Raw genomic sequence first — 23,139 nt, forward strand, 5'->3', positions numbered from 1 at the left:
GAGCTCAATGAATGAATTGGGAAGGAATTGGTATGGGCTGGAATAATCAAAGAAAGACCTCAAGAGGTGGACATTTGAGTTGAGCCTTGAAAGAAGAAATGAATTTGGTTATCTACAGATTAAGTAGAAGACAGAGAGATAGGAATGAGAGTAATTTGTGTTGGGGGAGGGGTCAGTGTGTCTGCATTGGAGTATATATGCTGAGGAGAGGTGGGTGGTAGTTTTCCTATATTAAAATGTGGCCAAATTACACAGAGTCTTAAAACCCAACAGAGTTTAGATTTTATGTGGGGGGGGGTCCTTTGAAAGTTTTAAAACAGGGAGTGAGAGAATGATAAAATATGAGTTCCTTGGGAGCAGAAACTAGGGTTTTGTTTTATTTTTTTGTTTTTTGTTTGCTTGCCACCTTTGTCAGGGGTACATTGGATGGAGCACCTGGCCTGGAGTCAGGAAGACATCTTCCAAGTTCAAATCTGGCATCAGACACTTACTTACCAGCTATGTGACCCAGGGCAAGTCACTTAACCTTGTTTGCCTCAGTTTCCTCATCTGTAAAATGAGCTGGAGAAGGGAATGTCAAACCACTCCAGTGCCTTTACCAAGAAAACTCCAAATGGGGTCAGGAAGAGTCAGACACGACTGAAAAACAAATCATCAGTGCTTAGCACAGTGCCTGGCACTGTGGCGCCAACTAAATGATAGTTGACTAGCTGACTGACAGTCTGGCAGCTTTTGCAGGATGGAGCAGAGCCCCCAGGAGGCAGGAAAACTAACGAGGCTGGTACAATTATCTAGGAAGGAGGTGATAAAGACCTGGATTAGGGTTACAGTAGAAATGGAAAAGAAGGGACACACAGTTCTACAAGGACAAAATTTATAGGACTTGTGATGAACTTAAAGGGGATGGGTCAAGATGACTTCAAAATTTGGAAATCTCATCACCATGCTGATTGACTCAGCACCTTGTCAACTGCCTCCATGGCCTCTCCCATCTGATTGGAGGGCTGGAGGGTAGCTACTCCCAAAGCCTTTCTTTATAAAGGCTCCACTTTCAGAACTTCTCATTCTCCATTCTCCATCAGCAGCTGTGCTTGGTTTCAATTCCATGGAACATCATGCCCTCAACATGTTGGAAAGCACATTGGATTTAGTGCTGCTGAACATAGATGGAGAAAATCACACAACCAGCATAGCTAGGTGATACAGTACAGTGCTGGGTCTGGAGTCAGGAAGACCTGAGTTCAAATCCAGCCTCAGACACTTACTAGCTATGTGACTCTGGGCAAGTCACTTAACCCTTTTTGCCTCAGTTTCCTCATCTGTAAAATGAGCTGGAGAAGGAAATGGCAAACCACTGCAGTGTCTCTGCCAAGAAAACCCCAAATGGGGTCACAGAGAATCAGATACGACTGAAAAAAAAATTACACAACCCTTCTAACCGGGCCCACTATATGTTTATGTTACACAAGTGGGCCCTCCCTGCTGTTAGGTAATCTCCCTTATCAACACTATCCTATCAAGTCTGCCAACAGATCTTAACATGCAGGTGTTGGCAGGCCAGAATGTTGCCCACTGTCAGGAAGTCCAGCATTCATCAGCAGGAATATGTGCATGTAATCACTTGTTTATAATACAATATTGTATGGTTACATGATACAATATTGTATCATCAAAATTTCAATGCAGAAAAACCCACAAATTTACAATAAATTATTAAATTTAAGATGCGTCATTTTTTAAAATATATATTTTTTGAAATGATGCTATTTTTTTAAGCCATTAAAGGGTTAAAGAAAGTAGATTTCCAAGGGGGGCACTGAGTAATTTTTTTTTTTTTGAAAAGCGGGCAAAATAAGTTTGGGAACCTCTGCTCTAGGTTTTCAGAACACCACTCCTGGTTCTCCTACATAGGAGCACTCCTTCTCTGTCCCTTTTGCTGGATCCTCATACAGGTGTCTCTCAGGGTTCTGCCCTGGGCCCTCTTCTCTTCTCCTTCCATATTACTTCACTTGGGGATTTCATCAGTTCCCATGGATTTAATGACCATCTCTACACTAATAATTCTCAAATCTACCTATCCTGCTCTAATCTCTCTGCTGACCTTGAATCTCCCATCCACAATCTCACATCTCCAGCTGCCTTTCAGACATCTTGAACTGGATGTCTAATAGACACCTTAAATTTATTATCTCCTCCCCTCACTACTTTCTCTATTACTATAGAAAGCAAAACTATCCTCCTATTCTCTCAGGCTTCCAACCCTGCAACCTGAGTCATCCTGGATCCTCACCATTTCTCACTGACCCCACACACCCCTCTCCCATATCCAATCTGTGGCCAAGGCCTGTGGATTTCACCTTCACAACCTCTTGAATAAGTCCCCTTCTCTCTTCTGACAATGCTTTCATTACCTAAGCCCTCATCACCTCACACCAGGATTATTGCATTAAGCTGCTGACCAATGTTTTCTGACCTAGGAGTTCCCTGCACCAATAAAATCAGAGGACCAGTTCCTACCTTCTACCCATTTACATGTCACACACCGACACACCACATTGCCTTCATTGTGTTAAAACAAAAACTTCTACCCCAGGTCTATTTCAGAAGCCTGGGTTGTCAGAAACTCCACCCATATCTAAAGGGAGATCCTTATAGTGGATAGGCAGGCTACTCTGGAACAGTGGACAGAGAATTGCACGTGATGCCTGAGAGCCAAGGCTTTGCGTGTGCTTCCTAATTAAGTATGCCATTCTCCCTCTCTGAGACTGTTTTCTGACCTACACAATGAGAATACCACTTGCACTACCTGCCTCAAAATAGGACTATGATCTAAAGGGTTGTTTGTGTAAACTGAGGTGCTCAACTTTGGGGATTATTATTTCCCAAGAAGTGCCAAAAGTCATTGTTGCACTTCCTTGCCAGGAGAGTCAGTTTCAAAACTAGGTAAATGTAAAACAATAATGCTAGCTGATATTGAGCACCATCCATTTCACCCCTTCACTTAATTCAATGTTCTCTAAGCCTTCCCCCCCCTTTGTTCTATAGATCGGAACACTAGGGCCCAGAGAGGGCAAAGGACATACCTGAAGTTACCTAAGTACCAAAAAGCTCCTGCTGCCAAGGGAGCCTCGCTCTCAGGAAGAAGGAAGTTCCCGGAGCTGATTCGCTAGGTGGCTTGTTCCTGAATCTCTTCACCCTCAATGGGGACCATTGTAAGGTGTACAGCCCACAGACAGCCCCACTACTCCAGCTACCTTGGAGATCACACACTCAGGTTGTTTTTCATATTTTATTTTAAAACAATAGTAAACAATTTTATTTATTGTCTTAATCCAAACCACCTGACATCTGGCTTATCTCTGGCCAAAAAGTAAAATGAGAAGGGGAAGGAAATGGGGGGGGCTGACCTAACTTCCCTGGAAATAAGCCCATTTTCCTGACATCTGGAATGGCTTGTGGATACTGTCTTTGCAAAGGGAAAGAAAAGAAAAGCACCACCAAGGCGTGCTTCAGCAGCAGCAGCTCAGAAAACCAATTTTTTTTTTCTTCAATGATTTGAAAGTGTCCCAAACCATCCAGTTCAATTCTACATATTTCCTGGGCTTAGACTCATCTTCCCCTCAATAATTCCTTTTGAAAGCAACTTTAAAACAACAGACCCAAGTACAAGTAAAATAACCCTTATGACGACTTCCTCAAGACATCCAAGTTCTTCTGTCCAGCATGAGACCTGGTCTGACTAAACACATTGCCAGCTAGCACATTTCCTTCCAGTCTGTAGTACCTGCCTGTGAAAGAGCTGAGACCTAGCTCCTCTGGAGCCAAGTCTCAAGGAAAGACAAGTGTTCTGAGCCCAGCAGGGTGGGGTGTCAGGCACACACCTGGCTGAACTCCTGGTTCTTTCCCTTTTGAGTGGGTGGGTGGGGGGGTGGTAGGGGGACGTTCTGAAGTGGTTGGGATACTGGAAGTGGGGAAGGATGAAAGGAATTGAAAAGTAATTGCTACCTGATGGCAAGACAAAAAGAAATCTGTAAAACAGTTCAGGTTTCCCCATCTACAATGTAAATAGCATTTAAAAAAAAAGTTCTTTCATTATAGAAGGTACAACCCATTGCATGGACAAGGATCAGAGAAGGCCCTTGAATGAGATTACTGTTATAAAGAATGTCATCACCAGACCAATGGAAGAAGCACTGTTTCTCTGAGCTATCACTCTCCCAGATATGGAAATAGCTGTGTTACAGGGAACAATACTCAGAAACAGCTTCCACCATACTAGGCTGTTATTGGCAGAGAGGAGATAGGAATCAAAGAAAGGGCTGATTTCCCCAAATGCTCTGCCCTAAGCCCCCATGTTTCACAACCACAATAAGAGGAGAGGTAGGCTGCTTCCTGGTGTTCAAAGCAAAATGTCCATCAAGTTTTTTTCTTCCTTACAAAGTGCAGATAGATGGAACTGACATTGCCCAAACGGTCTGGAATTAGACTCTCCCTGCACCACTGAGAAACCAACCCCACTCAATGGGTTTCTCTTCAAAAAGGCCTTACCCCAGCCCCAGATCCCAACTCAAAAAAATCAAATTAACCTTAGAAAAAAAATAAATAGCATGTATATTTCATACCACCTAAATTCCACACAAATACTTGGCTGTTAGATTTTTCCCCACCCACCCTGTCTCAAGCTCTCAGATGAAAGTTTTCTTCTTTCTCCCCTATTATCCCACCCTTAGTGCCTTCCTCTGGCCTTGGATGTTATGGTACATTCTGCCTCTCAGTGTGCAGTGGTGGTATGGGCAAGGTCCATTTGCATCCTGGTCCCATGGGCAGTGGGGATGCCTGGCGTGCTGCCCAAACCAACGCCCAGGCCTCTGGACTCCCGCTGAAGGCCCCAGTCTGGCCTTTGGTCCGTCTTGTTGATTTAAAAAAAAAAAGAAGAAAGAAAGAAAGAAAAAGGCTCCACGTGGTGACTTGGGTCTGTCGAGGTCTCCATGGCGGCATCCTACCAGTCAGATCTGTGGGGCTGGCCCAGCCACACCCGAGCACTCTCACTGTAGCTTTGTACCCAGCTTTCGCTGTCTGTTTCTGCAAGGTGACATTGAACAGGTGGCCCAGAGAATGGTTAAAGAAAAAAACAAAAACAAAAAATGAGATCTTCCCCTACAAAGCGCAAGCAACTCACTTCCCTTTCCTCCAAAATAGTCTTTCGCTGCTCTCAATTTATTTTTATTAAAACTCCCCTATGTGTTTACAGCACTTCTCAGTTTAGAAAGAAACAGTTCGTGCCCACTGTCTCATTTGCTCTTCACGACAGCCCCATGAGGCAGGCAGGCAGGCAGGTCAGCCAAGAACTACTATGCCTCCTTTACAGAGGAGGAAATTCAAACTCAGAGAGGGGGGAAGCTATTTGCACAAGGTCACACAGCCAAAAAGAGGTAGACTTGGGCCCAAGCATCTTCAATCCCAGTTTAATACTATTTTCACTATATCATAATCCCCAGTCAGGCAGGAACTCTTTCTGCCTCTGGCCAGCTGTGGCCTTTATGCCATCAATGGGATTGCCTTGCCCCAAAGCCCTCAAATCCCCTTTCCTAACAGATGTGGGCCTTTACCTATTCCGCTTGTTATTATAATTCAGCCAGGATGTATTCATGATGCATATCCCCAAAGCCACCCACCAGCCCACACACTACCATGGCTTTCTTTTCAGCCTTTCTTGTAACTCCCTTGCTTGGGAGCTATTAACCCCCAGGACTGGAAAACCATAAGGCTGGCTGCCCTATCTACTTCATAGGGCTGCAGTAAAGTAAAAAAAAAAAAAAAAAAATCCTCTGTTAATTTGAAAGTACTAGAGAAATAGGAAAGAGTGTTGTCCTCTCCCTTTCCATTCCTCCTAATCCCTTGCTCCACATTAACTTCCTCCGACCACCTACCCCCCATCCTCCCTCACCCCTGCCTCCAGTGGCATGTGCTCCCCTGCATTCTTCAGTGTGCTCCCTGTTCTTGACACCCTCCGTTTAAAAGCAGAAGCCTCCTGGCCTCTCTGTCAGAGAACTCAGAAACCGGGGCCCTTTCAGATCTACTATTCTATGACCTGTGTATTTCTAGGCCTTGAGTTCAATGCAGGCTTCTGTTCTTTTGAGTTCTAAAAATTAGATTTAAAATAGTCTAGAATTAGAAGGAAATATAAATGAAGAGCTGACCTAGGAGACAGGAAGGCTTGGGTTCAAATCCTGTTTCTGACACATACAGGCTATGTGACCTCTGGGCAAGGCACTAAATTTTTCACTGGCCCAGACGCTTCTCTAAGACCACAAACATAAAGCAAGAGCCAACCTGCATTGGTAAGAGGTAGTTTCCTCACTGAGTGTTCTCTATAACAAAAAAATTCAAAGGTCTGGTAAAAAATAAAACATAAGAATCCAGGATCTTCCAACTTGATTCTCAAAAGAAGAAATAAGGTCAACTGCCCCCTAAGTCCCAGACCCTAGGTAGGTAAGAGCTGTTCCAGGAGAAGCCTTGGCCAAAGGGATAGGCTCTTGATTCAAGGCTAGTCATGGGAGTCTAGGTGGGCTTCCCATCTTACTCACCTGGCCTCTGCTCTTGTGACTGTATACTCAAACCACAGGACATTGGGGATGAGGCTTGTGTCTCGAATTAAGAAGAACTCAGATATGGGCCTAGGGAAAAAGAATGGCACACTCAGGGTGCTCATCTTCTACAAAGCCATCCTGGAAACTCCCCCAAACTCCAAGGTGTTAAAGGGCTCTGGCTATGCTACTCCCCCCACCCCCTTCCCCTTTGCTTCCAACTTTCAAAAGGGGAAAAAATATAGATAGAGCTACCAAGTCCTGGGGAAAGAGCCCAACTGCCTTGGAGTGGGGCGGGGAAGGGGGGGGCGGGAGAGATCCAACTCTTAATGAGGAGAGACTGCGTCAAACAGCAGCCAGTTCTTGCTGCAAAGGGCATAGGAGGGATCAAAAGAGATAGCGCTGGTCCACCACATCTGACTGTCAAAGTTCCACTGAATATGTTCCCGTATAGTCCTGGGCACAGAGCCTGGTACATGCAACTCTGAGACCTGAGGATTAGGAACTGTGACTACACAGGTAGAAGATGATGCCCTTGAGCTCAAAGGTCCTAACCCAGGGGAACACCCAGAGTCTAAGCAGCAAACTCCTGAGCCTGAAGATGGGGGTGGAAGGGATAACCAATACACATAGGTCTTCCATATATGGCTCCTGAGGCTCACTCAGAATCCTAAAACACCTTTCTGAATGTCTACTCAGTAGCCAGTGGGAATCCACTTGGGATTTTGCAAATAAAGGCCTACTCACAGTCCACAGAGTAGAAAGAGAACCTTGACAATGGAGGCCTGGGTTAGGAATCAGGATGTGTGGGTTCTCTTCCTAACCCTGCCATAGGTCAGGCCCCTCAGTGTGCAAACTATCCCTGAAAGACGAGCCCCCAGTGGATCCAGCAAAGAATGAAAATATGGGGTGGGAAGGAAAAGATCCCTGAACTCCCTGGATGAGGGCAAGTGTGGGGAAAAGGGCTCTGGGGGGGAATTACCAGGCTGCTATCCTGGGGAACAGTGGAGTGAGGATCTCCTGTGTGAAGGCAAACCACGCGACAGCCAGGATGCTTCCTGCAACCCCTCCATAGAGAACCTGGCTCCAGGTGTGGTACAACAAATACACTCTTCAGCAGAAAGTGATGGTGAGGAACCGATGAGAGAGATATGCATAAATCAGACAGACAGTTCCTGGCAGCCCAGGGTGCCAGGTCAAAGCTGAGGTTGGAGGCAAAGATAGTCAAGTACCTAGCACCTGCGATGAGACCCAGCCTTCCCAATGGTTCAGTGGGACAGCTCCTTTCTTGATGGCTCGGTCAGGTCCTGACCTCAAGCCCACGATCCCTGATCTCCAAACCCAAGGGGGATGCCAAGAGCAGCAGGGCAAAGTCCAGCACACAGGGGAGTTTCTTTGATCCAACTAAAATGTGGTGAGCTGAGCAGGGACCAGGAATGATGAACCATTACAAGCAGTAGTTAGGCCTCCCTCTTCAATGTTAAATAGAATCCTAAGAAACAGCCCCACCATACCCTCCCGCTCAGTGGATTACTCTGTCCTTCACTCTCATTAATTTGGTGGCCTCTATGGCTGAGTTCTTCTCAATATTCATGGGAGGGAGGCCTAGGGTATGCTTCCAGGCCAAAAAGGAGCCAAAAAGGAGGAGGAGCCAAGCTTGGGGTTAAGTAAAGGGCCTTGGGGTCACTGGAGGGGCCCTGCGAGGAGGAATGGTCTGCTGGTCACTGAGACAGCTATGAACTGAGGGGAGCAGGAAGATGGATGGGCAAGAAGAAAGGGCAAATACTGCTGCATACCTACTATATGAGACAAGAAAAGCTACTGTCACGAGGCCCAGAGAGAGCACGTGTCTCCATAACAAGTCCAGGAATCTGGCGTTGTTTGTTTGATGCATTCTAAAGAAAGAGGAAAGAAAAGGAAGGCTGGTCAGGGGACAGATAAAGCAGGTCCCTGTCCTTACACTCCTCAGGGCTGAAGTGAACAGTCTCCATTGCTCAGTCCTCATATCTGTGACCTCTCTGCAGCTTTGGACCCCGATGACCATCACCCCCTTCTGAAAATGTGGCTTCAAGAACACCACATTTGCCTGGTTCTCCTTCATCTCTTACTGCTCTACCTAAGTCACTTTGCATGGATCTACTTCTCTATCTGGCTTCTTAACTGTGGATATCCCAACCAAGTAACCCAGGTGGAAGGGAATCTCATTGACCATTCTAGGAGGTGGGTACAGGAGGTGCCAGTCCTTAGACAAAGCCAGGGCCAGGGGGAGGCCTGGAGCAGATGAGGGCACAGGAAAAAAATGCCTACTAAGTCTGAGATGCCTATAACCCCAGTAGCCCTCCCCCACCCTCCCCAGGAAGATACTTTACCTTAAATAAAGAAAAAGGAAGGAGTAGACTGAGAAGAACCACATAAATTGGGAATGGCTGGAAGGCATCCCATATTTGGTATTCACCATGGAGTGGGTATCTAAGAACAAGCAGACAATGTCCATCAGGCAGTGTCTGGGTACAGAGCTGTTCTCCCCCTGCCAGGAGATGTCTTCATCCAGCTTCGGCTCTCCCAATGCACCCCTCCAAAGGTCCCTCCATACCTCCACAGGGCCGGGGCTCCCGGATAATGTTCTTTATTAGCCAGTTGACCCCCTCGTTGAGTGCCAGACCCCCCAGGAAAGAAATCTGTAAAAGAAGGAGTGGGGTCAACTCTGCCTTTGCAAGCCATAAGCAAGTCCCTCCCTCCCCACCCAGACACTGACCCCAGCCACTACTCCTAGATGACAGAACTAAGCTGAGGCCAGCAGGAAACTCAAAAACACTGCCGCATGGACGCATATATATAGGGGCATTGGGGGTAGGGGTGGAGGTGCTATCCTGGTGCAATCAACAAAAGCACCGGATTTAGACCCAGAGGACTTGGATTCAAATCGTGTCTTTACTACCTACTACCTGTGTCCTTGGGCAAGTAACATCATGTTTCTTGACTTCTACTTCTCCTCTGTAAACTGAGACAGTTGCACTAGATGATCTCTGAGGTTCCTTCCAGCTATAAATCCTATGATCACCCGCAGCAGAAGTCCTATCTTTGGGGACCACTCTGGCTTGCCTTAAGGCACCATGAACAACTGCCCACAACATGGAAGGGAGACCACATCCCAGCAGTAGATGCTTCCCCACTGCCTCTTGCCAGCCTTGTACAGGCAAGGCTCCCTCGTCTCCCGCCCTCTGCTGAGCAGAGGGAACGTTTCAGGGCACGGTCACAGCGGAAGGGACTGCAGGGTGGGCGTGGCAGGAGGCAGGAGGCAGGAGGCTGGGCAGACTCACAGTGTGAAGCTCTCGCTTGAATATGATGAGTGTCACAAAGCCAACAATAACGAAGATGGGGCTGAGGCTCAGGTAGGCGAGGAGGTGGCCTGAAAGATCACCTGGGGAAGGTGAGAGGCAAGGAAACAGAAGAGCTGGTCAAAACTCATCTCTCTGAACGAGAAACCCAGCTACTTAACAGAAAGCCAGTCCAATGACTCAGAAAGACCAGACGAAACTTCCAAGTCTAACCCAGGACAGCAGGAACTCTGCTGGTGACAACCAGCTCCACACCATGAGAAGGGAGCAGGAATCACAAAGCAGAAGCTCCAGCTAGCCAGCCTTAGCAATGGGAGGAAGCAGGCTCCAGAGAAAGCTGCATCTCCTCGGCGCTTCCCCAGAGAGAGCACGGTGGAAAGCCTAGAAAGAAGGAGAGCAGGCTCGAGGTCTTTCCTGCAGTGACCAGAGACGGGGATATGGGCAAACTGACTCAACACAGCCCATGTTCTTGGTATGGAAACTCAGCCAGAGGCACATACCCAACCCCCTCCAGCGTGGCTGCCTTTCGCTGCCCAATACAGCCCTCCCAGGCTGCAGGCTCCTGTGGTTCTGGAGCATTCTCTCCTTCTTTCAAAAATAAGCCCCAGGACCAACCCAGGCTCTAGATTCTTACCCTAGACTCAACCAAAACCAGAGGGGAAGGGAAAAGAGAGAGAGATTATGTTGATGGGGAGTTGTAATTCACCTCCAGTTTTACCTCATCCAGACTATCTGTGCCAGAACACACTTTACCCCTCTCAAACCTTTCCCGAAAGCCAATACCTGGTACATTTCCTAGAAAACAGCCCAGGCCAAAGGCCAGATTCATACTGAAAAAATTCTAACCTGGGAAATGGTCCCAAAGAAACCTAACTGGGCATAAGTCAGTCTGCACAGGAATCCACAGGATACCAAGCCAAGCCCCAGCCCCAAGTAGAGAAGACTAGGGGAGGGAGGGGAGAACAACACTCTCCAGGTCCAATGAATGACTCAAAGAACCCAGGCTGACAGGGAAGCAGATGCCAGGCAGGCTTCATTCCAAACCTCCTTCAGCAGAATCACAGCAAAGAGCTAGACTAGGAGATGTTAAGAACACCAGACTAAAAGTGAAGAGACAAGTTCTGGTCTGATGCTATAATTAAATGTGGAACTTTGGCAGGTCATATTCCTTCTCTGGGCCTCAGTTTCCTCATTTGTAAAACAAAATGCTAAATCACATAGTCTCTAAGGTCCTGCACCGTTTTAACATTGTAAAATCCTATGGCAATAAAAAGTCCTATTTGTAGTTTTCAAAACTTATCTCCTATCTTAAAGCTTCTGAGAGCATTTCTTCAGATCTCTCGGTTCCCATCATTCCCCACCTTACATTGAACTCACTTATGCACATGTAACATCCTACAGAATGAAAGCTTCTTGAAGGCAGGGACTGTTTCATTCAAATCTTTTATGCTTAGCACCAACCACAGTGTCTGGCACAGTGGCACCGAAATGTTGACTGAATTTGGAGAAGTACAATAGCAGCCCATTTTACAGATGCAGAAACTTCCTGAGGTTCAGGAAGGTTGGGTCAACCATCGACTACCAGAGATGGGCCTCTAAACCCAAGCTATCTGATTCTAAGACCAGGGTTGGGTGAATACCAGCAGGCTTCACCCCTCAAGTCTGCATTCTTGGGGGTACCTAGCAGAGCCGTACATGCAAATGCTTCTAAGGCCTTCAGTCATCTCGCTGAGAGCCACAAATGACTCTCCTGCTCACTACCACTCCCTACAAAGGGTCTATGCTAGCTGTTTGTTTGTTTGTTTTTTGGGGGGGGCAGCAGCAATGGGGAGATATAACTGGGGCAGAACAGTGAGCATACAATGATGGCATATAACTGGGCATGTCCCTTTGCTGATTCCCCTCCTTTTCCAGAGCCCAGATATTCAAAGAAGCAAAATCTGCCTATCAATATTATGCATTCTTCTTAAAGCAAGCAGGAGACAGGAAGGGTAGGGATATTCTCACTGCCTTCAGCAAGAAATCACTGTCGGTGTTTTGTCAGTTTGGGAGTTTAGGGGTGCTGGTGGTCAGTGGTGCCCAAAAAATTATCTTGATGGCTATGTAAAAAGCTTAGGAAAATTTGCATAACTTCACCCCTGAGGTGCTAAGTGAGCCAGGGACAGAAATTTCTGTCATGACTCTCCTCAAGGAGATAGAGAATGAAACTAGCCTGACATACATTTCCCTCTGGACTAGGCCTCGAATTAGTAGGAAGGCTGTGTGCTACATGGGCATCACAGAGGTGGGAACTCAATTAGCTGTCCCCTTTCTGCATGAGGATAGTGCTTGGCTATGTGGCCCTGGAACCTCTGTATACCCCAACTTAAGCCTAAGAAGGCTCTTTCCCATACTGATATCATTTCATCCTCAGGATGGACATAGCCATTGGATGTTTCAAAAGCAATACTGTACCAGGTACTGCTCCCAAATAAATGTGAGATGTACGGCAACTCACTTCATCTGAGTCTCAGTTTCCTCATCTGTAAAATGGGAACAACAGCTATTAAAGCTTCAAACTGCACCAATACTTTTGGTACAACCTGTATTATCTTTGTATTATTACCTAACCTCACAGGATAGTAGGGAGAAAAGCACTTTGTAAACTTAAAAGAAAAGTAAAAATGTGAGTTCTGAATTCTGTGTCAGACTTGGAAGGGTATGCAGACAATGGGCAGGGCCAAGCTTTCCAGGTCAGCATCCTTTCCCCCCTTTTTAACAGTTCACAAAAAAACAGGCAGAAACTCATTCCTTCATATCTCGTCCTTGCCCCAGACAGCCTGGGTTCAGTCCAGCCTTTGGAGATACACTACAGGACCCAAAGGTCCCAGGACCCACACCCTGAAGCAATAGGGTAGGGGTCAAAGGCAGGGGAGGGGGCGGATGGAGTTGGCCCCTGGGTGCCAGAAGAAAGGGTCTTCTGGCAGTAATCAGAGGCAGCTCCAGTGGGGGCGTGCCAAGCTCCTGAAAGCAACAAAGCTGCCAGGCGGCGTCTACAAGGGGCAAGGGTGGGCGGTCAGTCCAAGACAAGGAAACTCCAAGTGCTCACGCACCGTCCCCTCCCAAGCCGAGGGAGCAACACCCCCTCTGCACGCTTGCTTCTATAGTCCTCAGGGGGAAATGAAGGGGTAAGGGGGAGTCTTGAGACCCAAACCACTCCATGCACCTAACGGCTCCGCACCCCACAAGCCCACTTCACGGGTCCGTGCCACTGAGCCCAGGTAGCTAGCCGCGCAGGCGCAGAGTGAGCGAGCAAGCGGCTCACAATTTAGCACAGCTCATCGTCAACTCACTGCGCCTGCGCGTTATGCTCCTCGAAGGGAGTCTTCAATGGCTCACTATTTGACAGCTGCCACCCCAGCCCCCGGCTGCCCCCCTCCCCTGGCTCACCCGGGGAGGGAGAGGCCGGGTGGGGAGGCGCGAGAGACAGAGGAGCTCTCCTTTGAGGGCCTGGGGCTGAGTTTTACCTGCGGGATATTCGACGTGGGTGAGGGTCACCGGCCGCCATGAAGCGGGGAGCGAGCACTGTCCGTCCGCTGCCATCTTACCCGGAGACCGGGCTTTGCCGATTAGCCAATCAGGAAAAAGAGGGGAGATGGTCTTGACCTATCCCGCTTGGAAGACTCTTCGCACCCAATCGTTGGCCGCTACAGGTAGTGGCGCAGCCCATCAGCACGCAGGCCATCGGCCTAGCCAGAGCAACGAATCAGAGAGTGGGGCTCATGGAGCCTTTGAGCTTCCCCTACTGGGGTTCAATCCGTTGTGAGCACAGGTACGGACCTGGCCAATCAGGGTAGGGCAGGGTTACAGCCCATAAACTGGAGCAGTGTGACCAATCAAAAGGAGAGCCTGGCGCTAAAGGGGAGGACAGAATGAACCAATCAGTCTTTAGCTTGGGGGGCGTGTTGGAGTTTGGTGGGAGCTTTAGTTTGGGGTCCTGGTTCTAACCCTATTCATGCTGTAGAGTAGTTGGGGGTTGCCCAGGCACTGGCTCCGGGCTCTTAGGCCCGCCAACTCCTCGACGGAGCTCAGGGGGCAGATACAGGGGATAAGGAGCTGGGACTCCCACAGCTCACAAGTCAACCAACCTGATACCCGAGGAACCAGAAACCACTATTAACGGGGAGCACCCACATCAGTCTCTTTGGAAGAATAAAGATAATTAGAAGAAAATAAATGATATTACTTTAAATATATTTTTAAATTTATATCATTAACTATTTCTCAATTACATGTAATAATATTTTAAGATTCATTTTTTTTTTATATTTTGATTTCCAACTTCTCTCCCTCCCTACTTGTCCCTCCTTGAGAAGGCAAGCAATGTAATTTCATATATGTGAAGTCATGCAAAACGCTGCCATATTAGCCATGTTGCAAAAGAAAGCACAAAGAAGCAAGAAAAATAAAGAAAGCAAAGTATGCTTCAATCTGCATTCAGAGTTCATCAGTTCTTTCTCTGAAGGTGGATAGCACTTTTCATCAACTATATAATTGTTAAAATAAAATTTCATTATCCCTCAGACTATACTCCTACACCTATATTCACAGACCTATTTGTGAGAATTGGTCCTTTATGAGGGCAGCTAGCTGGCACAGTGGACCTGGAGTCAAGAAGACCTGAGTTATAAATCCAGCTTTAGAAAATAGCTGTGTGATCTGGAAAAATCTCATTATCGCACAAGATTGAATCTGCTCCAGGGGATTTAAGGAGGGGGGCCCATCTCAGTCTTCTCATTTCCACCAGCTACTCCACTTTTGTGTTTCTTTGGATTTCTGCATCCTGCTCCATCATTCAGAATATATTCCCACACCCCTTTCCTCTGTCACTTCAACTTTTCAGCTTCCTTTTGTGTGTAGTGTTTTCTCCCATTAGATTATAAACTCCTTGAAGGCAGAAACTTATCTACTTTTATCTGTATTTGTATGTGTTTAGCACAGTACCTGACACATAGTATGTACTTAATAAATATTTATTGGCTATGACTATGACCCTGGGTAAGTCACTTCCAATTGAAGCAGATCCCTTTGTCTGCCTCAATTTCCTCATCTGTAAAATGAGGATAATCTGTTGTGAGGATAAAATGAGATCATATCTATAAAGTGTTTCCTAACCTTAAAGTACTATATAATGCTAGCTATTATAATCTGTAAAATAGAGATAATAATACTTGTCCTAGCTAACTTACAGGGTTTGGGGTGGGGGAGATGCATTTTGTAGACCTTAAAATACTATAGGAAACTGGCTTATAATAACCCTCATTTTCTATGATTTCAAAACATTCCATTTGTCCCTCTTCTGTGGATGTACAAAGATGTGAAAGACTCTGGTCCTGCCCTCAAAGAAACTTACGGTCTTTCCAGGTCAGCATCCTTTTCCCCATTTTCCACAAAAGCAGTTGGAAACATTCCTTCACATCCTGCCCCCAGACACCTTCCTTCACACTCCTCAGACAGCCCTGACTCAGTATGAACTTTGAATCGTACCCCAAAAGCATGGAATATTTTATCTATCAGATCTATGGATAAGGGAAGAATTTATGACCAAATCAAATTTATGACCAGAGATAGAGAACACCACAGGATGTAAAATGGAAAATTTAGATTACCTTAAATTTAAAAGATTTTGCACAAACAAAACCAATGCAGCCAAAATTACAAGGAAAACAAAGCAGGGCAGGGTGGAGGGAGGGAACTTATAACAACTATCTCTGATAAAGGCCTCATTTCTCAAATATATAGAGAACTGAGTCAAGTTTATAAAAATCCAAGTCATTCCCCAATTAATAAATGGTCAAAGGATCTGAATAGGCAGATTACAGAAGAAGCTATCTATAGTCATTTGAAAAATGCTCTTAATCACTTTTGATTAGAGAAATGCAAATTTAAAAACTCAGAGTTACCACCTCACAGCTATATCAGATTGGCTAATATGACAGAAAAAAATGGTAAATATTGGAGATGTGGAAAAATTGGGATACTAATGCATTATTGGTAGAGTTGTGAACTGATCCACCCATTCCAGAGAGCAATTTGGAACTATGTTCAAAGGGGTATAAAACTGTGTATATCCTTCAACCCAGCAATACTACTACTAGGTCTGTATTTTAAAGAATTTTTTTAAAAAAGAAAGACAGAAAAAGAAAAGGACCTATATATACAAAAATATTTGTAACAGCTCTTTTTTGTGGTGGCAAAGAATTGGAAATTGAAAGGATGCCCATCAATTAGGGAATGGCTGAACAAGTTGTGGTACATGATTATAACAGAATACTATTGTGCCATAAGAAATGAGCAGGAGGACAGCTAGGTGACACAGTAGATAGCACACCGGCCCTATAGTCAGGAGGACCTAAGTTCAAATCTGGTCCCAGACATTTAGGAGCTGTGTGACCAAGTCACTTTACCCCAATTGGCTCAAAAAGAAAAAAAAAAAGAAAAAAATCTGCAAAATTAAACATATCAAATACACACAAACACACCAGAAATGATGAGCAGGATACTTTCAGAAAAACCTGGAAAGACTTATGTGAACTAATGCAAAGTGAAGTGAGCAGAACCAGGAGAACACCGTACACAGTAACAACAATATTGTATGATGATCAACCATGAATGACTTAGATGTTTTCAGCTGTAATGAGTGAAAAATTTGAGAGACATGTCATTTTATTATATTATATATATTATATTATATCATTTTATTAATTATGACTGGTGAATAATTAATAAAAGGATGGTCATTTGGCTTTCTCTTGTAAACCAAAGACCTCTCATGGAGGCCCCTTGATACTTATATACCCTTGGAAGAGTGAGTGTTCCCCACAGGCAGAAATCAACTCTGATTGGTTAATAATTAATGATAATGAATATTATAATGAGAGGTGGGCCTATCTGAATGAGGGGCTGAGTATGTGACTCTGATTATATCACTCATGGACAAAGACTCATCTCAAGCCAGACTATTCCTGATTGGGCAATCTAGAAAAACGGATCTACCCCCCACCCACCCACCCAAGCCTGTCAGGAGTAGAACACAATGGGCCAGAATTCACCTAGATTAGAGTCTTTTGTAAGGTTTTCTAGTTGGGTGAGATAAGAATTCCCACCCAGATAAAATGGTCTGGGGATGGGGGGCCCAGGGAGAGGTGGTGGTAAATTTGGGGGCAAGGTTAGAAATCTCCTTGAGAGACTGGACTTTGAATGAGGAAATAGAAAAGAAAAAATCTTAATCTCAATTAATAATTACTTATTAATATAAAAGAAATAATTTCTTTCACAGAAATATGATACAATTCTGAAGAACTTAATGATGAAAAATGCTAACTACCTCCAGAGAAAAAACTGATGGAGTCTGAATGCAGATCAAAGCATACTATTTTACTTTCTTTTTCTTGTTTGTTTGGGGGTTTTTTTGTCTTTTTTTTGTCTGTGTTTTCTTTCACAACATGGCTAATATGGAAATATATTTTGCATGACTGCACATATATATAATCTATACCAAATTGCCTGCCTTCTCAAGGAGGAGTGAGGGGAGGGAGGGAGGGAGGGAGGGAGGGAGAGAATTTGGAACTTAAAATTTTAAAAAATGAATGTTAACAATTGTTTTTACATGTAATTGGGAAAAAATAAAATATATAAACCAAGGTCTAAATGGTCCCAAGACACACTCTGCAAGAGGAGACAGCAAAGGGAGTAGGGATCCAGAATAGAGGGCTCTTCTGAGGGCTAAGGGAAAGGGTCTTATTTCACACCAGGAAAAGAGATGGAAGCTTTCTACTAATTCCCCCATCATCAAATATGTTGTGTTTACTACACTTATTCAGAAAAGAAAAATCAATTCAAGTTTTAAAGAAGTTTTTGGTTTTGTATTTCTTTAATAAGAAGTGTTGAAATTTAAATGGAAAGAACAAAATGAAGATGAACTCTATGTAATTTTAATGATCAGGAAAATTAACTCTAGAGAAGAGTTGAAAAAAGACACATCCTTCCTCTTTTTTGCCAAGGCTGGGGACTATGGCTATTCTATCCTGCATGTGCCATCAATTGATGTGTTAGCTTGTTTCACTTAACTTTTTTCTTTTTATTCTTTGTTGCAAGAGATGGCTCAAGGGATAGGAAAAGGTGGAAGGATATATTCAAAATCAGGGGGACATAAAAATACAAGAGAGGCACCATGGCATTGGGAGCTGAGTTGGCCTCAGAGTCAGGGAAACCTGAATTCAAGTCCCACTTCTGATATACTTTCAGCAAATCACTTCACCTCTCAGTGCTATGGAAAAGTAAGTTGTAGAGAAAGTATTGGTAGAGGAAATTTCTTCACCTGGGAGTTGCCCATACCAAGCAAAATCACAGATCTCGACCCTTTCAATTTTTTAAAATAAGCCCTAAAATAAAAAGTTTTATGCTTAACCCACTGTTAATCTGAACATTCAGTTAACCAGTATCTTCACCTACCAAATTCCTCGAGCATTTTAGTTGAGGTTTTATTAAAAACAGTCAGTCCATAAACATATATTAAGCACCTACTATATTTCAGGCAACTGGTGACACTAAGAAAGTTAGACCGTCTTCGATTTCAAGGAGCTTATAGTGTAATGGGAAAACCAACATGTGGACAACTTTAATTAATGGAAAGAAAGTACTAGAATTGAGGGACTGGGAAAAGGCTCCCTGTAGAAGAAGGTGGGATTTTATTAGTAAGTGAAGATGAGGAGGTAGAGCATTCCAGCACGGGGGCCAGCCATAGAGAATGCTCAGAGTTGGAAGACTGAGAGTATTACTTAAGGAACAGCACTGGATCATGGGGGTGGGGGGGAGGGGAGGAGAGGTATTGATGGGGTGCTTGGGTGCTTGTGTTTAGGTGCTTGTGCTTGTACTTGGACCCCAATTTCTCTCTAGTCTCAGAAACATTATCTCTGATAACCACTCCCCAGCCCAAGGACACTGTGCCTAGCAGTTATTCATGCGTGCGCCCCAGCACAAACCTTATCTCTCTCCCTGGTGCGGCTACACAAAGCTGGGTGAGAGAGTACTGGGCTGCTCAGGCCCCAGCCCTTAGATTATGTCTCTGGAAGCCACCCAATTCCTTAGTAAGTTCCTGACTTGTGAGAAAGCTTTCCCTTGTTGCAGAGCATTCTCTCATCAAGACAGAGAGAGAGAGGGGTGCCTTGCGCAGCCCAAGGAGTTTTGTCCTCGGCTGGCCCAAGGACTCTTCCTCCTGCCAGACTCCCAAGATGCATACCTCTGTCATCTCCCTGCCTGTCTGGTATACTCCCTGTACTTTCCCATCCATAGCTCCCAAAGACACCTGGACCTTTAGATTACCTCATCAGTGTCCCTGGCATTCCTTTCCCATGCCCTTTTCCATATAAACCCTAGCTCCATCCTCAGTCTCTTGCAGGTTACTTAAGAATCCTTGCCTGCCAAAAAGCATAACAATAAATCTTTGCCACCTTGACTTAAAGGATGCTTGAGTCTGTGAATTCATTCCAGACGACTCCGTCCTGTACTTCAGTCTTTGAGGGGTCTCAGCCTCTCAGAGCGCAACAGTATGAGGTAAAAGCAGAGGGGTGCAGTGGGAAGTACAGCAGTCTGAGACCGGGGAGATCTGAGAGCCCAGGCCTGCTTCTTCTCTTTATGTAATCTGTGACAAGTCACTTCTCATCTAGGGACCACCATTTCCCCATCTTTAAAATGAAGGGGCTGAATTAGGCCATCCCCAAAGTCTCTTCCAGCTCTCACATTTTAAACATTTTATATTCTCAAATTGTTTCCAACTTTAGTATCCCCTGACTTAGAGGAAAGAACTCTAGGAAGAAAGAAAAAATAGGATCTCTGCCTTCTAACGGCTTATGATTTAATTGAAAGGAGGAAAAAAAAACATAAGACAAGTGTTATACACTCCCTTTTCCCAAAAATACTAAAAAGATTAACATAACTGGAACAGTTAATTCTTTCTTTCTTTCCTTTGTTTTTTTGGAGGTAATGCCCAGGATCACACAGCTAGTAAGTAAGTGTCTGAGGTCAGATTTGAACTCAGGAACTCCTGAATCTAGGGCTGATGTGCTATCCACTGAATCACCTAGCTGCCCCTGGAACAGTTCAGTCTTGTGCCCTAGGTCTTAGCCATCAGAGTCTCATTCACTCCCAAGTCTCTAAGAAATCTGAAGCCAAGTTTTCTCTGAGAGCCTCAAATGGGTAGAGAGAGACTTGACCTCCCCATAGGAACACTGCTTTGGAACAGTAACCTGTTAGATTCCCAATTGCCCTACAACTTCAGTACCACAAAGAATCCCTTAAATTACCAGAATCTACTGCTTCCATGACAATGCCTGCAAATATGGGAAACATCATCAAAATGCTAGTGATGGCAAAATAAAATTAGGAATTCTAGAATATTAGTGCTGGAATGGGCATCAAAAATCATTAGCATTCTAGCTTCCTCAGTGCAGATTATACTAGCAAGTTGTTAAACTTAGCCAAGCTTGTTTTCTTCTCCTTAAAGGGGGATAGCACTTGTAATTGGGCAGCTAGGTGACATAGTGGTTACAGTGCCAGGCCTGGAGTCAAGAAAATTCATCTTCCTGAGTACAAATCTGGCCTCGGACACTTACTAGCTGTGTGACCCTGGGCAAGTCACTTAACCCTGTTTGCCTCAGTTTTCTCATCTGTAAGATGGGATGAAGAAGGACATGGCAAACCACTCCAGTTATCTCTGCCAAGAAAACTCCAAATGGAGGCACAAAGAGTTGGACACAACTGAACAATAAACTTTAAATTACCATTTAAATATTAGTTATTACTGTGCTAGTACCCCATTCCTTAAGTTCCTGCTCAGTCCTCTTCGCATATGCCTAAGTCCTCTATACCCCTTAAGTCTCCAGTTCTAGTCCCCCCTCCTGTGTGAAACCCTTCCCAACCTTTCCAGAGATCGGGAAGTTTTCTCTTCTTTTGGCTTTCTCTCCAGGATAGGATTGGTACAAATCCTATGGCACTTAGTTCTATTTCCATGATCCTGTTTCACCAACCAGATTGAACCTCCTTCAGCTCAGTGGATTGTGTCATTCCAGTTTGTATCCAAAGCCAAGGGCTTTACATGCATCAGGTGTGTGTGTGTGAGGAATGGCTAAACTAGTTGTGGAACATGAACGTCATGGAATATCACTGTGTCATAGGAAGTAATAAATATGAATGCAGAGAAGCAAAGAAAGGCTTATATGAACTGAATGCAAAGCGAAGTGAGAAGAACCAGGAAAACAATCTACACAATGACAGGGAAAAAACAGCAAAGCAACAGAAACTGAATGCTGCAAAATTATAGCATCCAAGCTCGACTTCCAAGAAGAGACATACGAAAAGACACCTCCCTCCCTTGCTTCTTTGCAGAGGTGGGGGACTAGTTAATTGAAACACATACATGTTAGGCTTTCTCAATGTTGGTTTTGCTGAACTTTTTTTATCCCTGTTTCACTCTTTCTTAAAAAGGATAGCTCTCTGGGAAGGTAGGAGATATAAAAATAAAAACTATCAATAAAATTCTTTTTTTTTTTTAAAGGAAAAGTTCCTGAAGACTCTTGTCCCTACTAGGGCAAAGGACAACCTTTCACCTTCGGCATTTGCAGCAGTAAGTTGGTGTTGATTCATTCAGGTGAGAAGTCAGTCAGGGCTTCCAAACAAGTGTCTACCTACATACACCTAAAGTACGTCATTATTAATGTTCCAACTGGGTGACAGCAGAAGCTTTAAGAGCAAGGATAGTCATGAGATACAGAACCGGGGCTATCATTCATTCCCTTTCTGCCATGGGTACCCCACGCACTCCTGAACCTGGCACTGAATAGCTGTGACCCTAAATCTAGAAACTCCACTCCAGCGAAAAAGTTATGTGTCTATAATCTTTGAAAAATGGAAAATGAAATACACCACCCACGGCTATCAGCACAGCCCAGAGTTCCTGGGCTAAAAGACGATCAATTACTGTAGAAAGGAGTATTCGTTAGTTTGGTAGCAGGCAGCTCCCTGGCTCTGGGAGTAGAGGTTTCTCGTACTCAAGGGCTGGAGTTTGCTAATGTAAACTTTATTGCTGTTCATTTTTCAGTCATGTCCTACTCTTTGTGACTCCATGTGGGGATTTTTGGTAGACACTAGAGTGGTTTGCCATTTCCTGCTCTAGCTCATTTTAGAGATGAGGAAACTGAGGCAGACAAGTGTTAAATGATTTGTCCAGGGCCATCCTGCTAGTGTCTGAGGGTGGATTTGTATTCAGGTCTTCTTGACCTGATCATTGCACCTGGATCATTTCATTATATCTTTATTATATTTCAAGCTGCCTAATAGACCTAGTTTTCTTTGGCTAGGGAATAATCTATTTGCCTAGACATGGAGGGTAGATACTTTAAGATGTAATGCAATTGCAATGATAGGAAAAAATAAAACATAAAAGAGGCAGCCTAGTAGAGTCGAAACAGCATAGGATTGGGAGCGAGGGAATCTAGATTCTAGTTCCAGTTCTGCAACTTATCAGCTGTATGATTTAAAGTAAAACACTGTCCCTCTCTAGGGACACATTTGCACAATGAAGGGCTTGGACTAGAGCAGAGATTTATTTCTTTTTTTGTCATGGACCCCTTATAAATCATGTTTATAAAATGTATACATTTTATAAAATCTCATTCCAATCTTTCAATTCTCTTTAAAATTTGACTCGGGACCCTTCTCCCAAAAAGACAGTTCCTGAGATTTTAAGAAATCCCAAACATCCAAAAATCAACTTATGAAAATGAAGATGTAATTTTTTTTTCCCCATCTAAGTTCATTGATCCCCTGAAATCTATCCAGGTTAAGAACCCATGGACTAGATAGATGATCTGTAGTTCTTTCCACATTCTATGATTTTAAGGCAAAGGATAATTTAAAAACATTTATTAAATCCCTAATGGCAGTGACAAAGTGCCCTCATGATGTAAATGACAACACAATGGTCATTAATTCCAAAGCCTGGCCCAGGTCAGGTTTTTGAGTTCTGCATACCAGATACCACTCAAGTCAATCCAAAGAAGTGGCCCGTGGACTTCTTGCCACCTGCCAGTGGAACAAGGAGCACACTTTCTGAGTGACTTAGTAACTCTTATGTTTCCCTTCAGAAACTACTCTAATTCTGAGGAGATGATGCCCTC

At 44.5% G+C, this 23,139-nt stretch overlaps 1 protein-coding gene across 1 annotated transcript; it reads right to left on the reverse strand.

Moving 5' to 3' along the window:
- Nucleotides 1-3,928: 3,928 nt before the first annotated feature.
- Nucleotides 3,929-13,588, reverse strand: DOLPP1 (dolichyldiphosphatase 1). Its single transcript, XM_027869530.1, has 8 exons — nt 13,432-13,588; nt 9,908-10,008; nt 9,181-9,265; nt 8,957-9,056; nt 8,384-8,482; nt 7,570-7,698; nt 6,588-6,677; nt 3,929-5,082 (listed from the first exon to the last, which is right to left on the reverse strand). The coding sequence occupies exons 1-8, from the start codon at nt 13,505-13,507 to the stop codon at nt 5,046-5,048; spliced, it is 717 nt and encodes a 238-aa protein (XP_027725331.1). The 5' UTR covers nt 13,508-13,588; the 3' UTR covers nt 3,929-5,045.
- Nucleotides 13,589-23,139: the final 9,551 nt, after the last annotated feature.

Source organism: Vombatus ursinus, unplaced genomic scaffold (genome assembly GCF_900497805.2).
Source record: "Vombatus ursinus unplaced genomic scaffold, bare-nosed wombat genome assembly UNPS02014793.1, whole genome shotgun sequence".
Lineage (NCBI taxonomy): Eukaryota > Metazoa > Chordata > Mammalia > Diprotodontia > Vombatidae > Vombatus > Vombatus ursinus.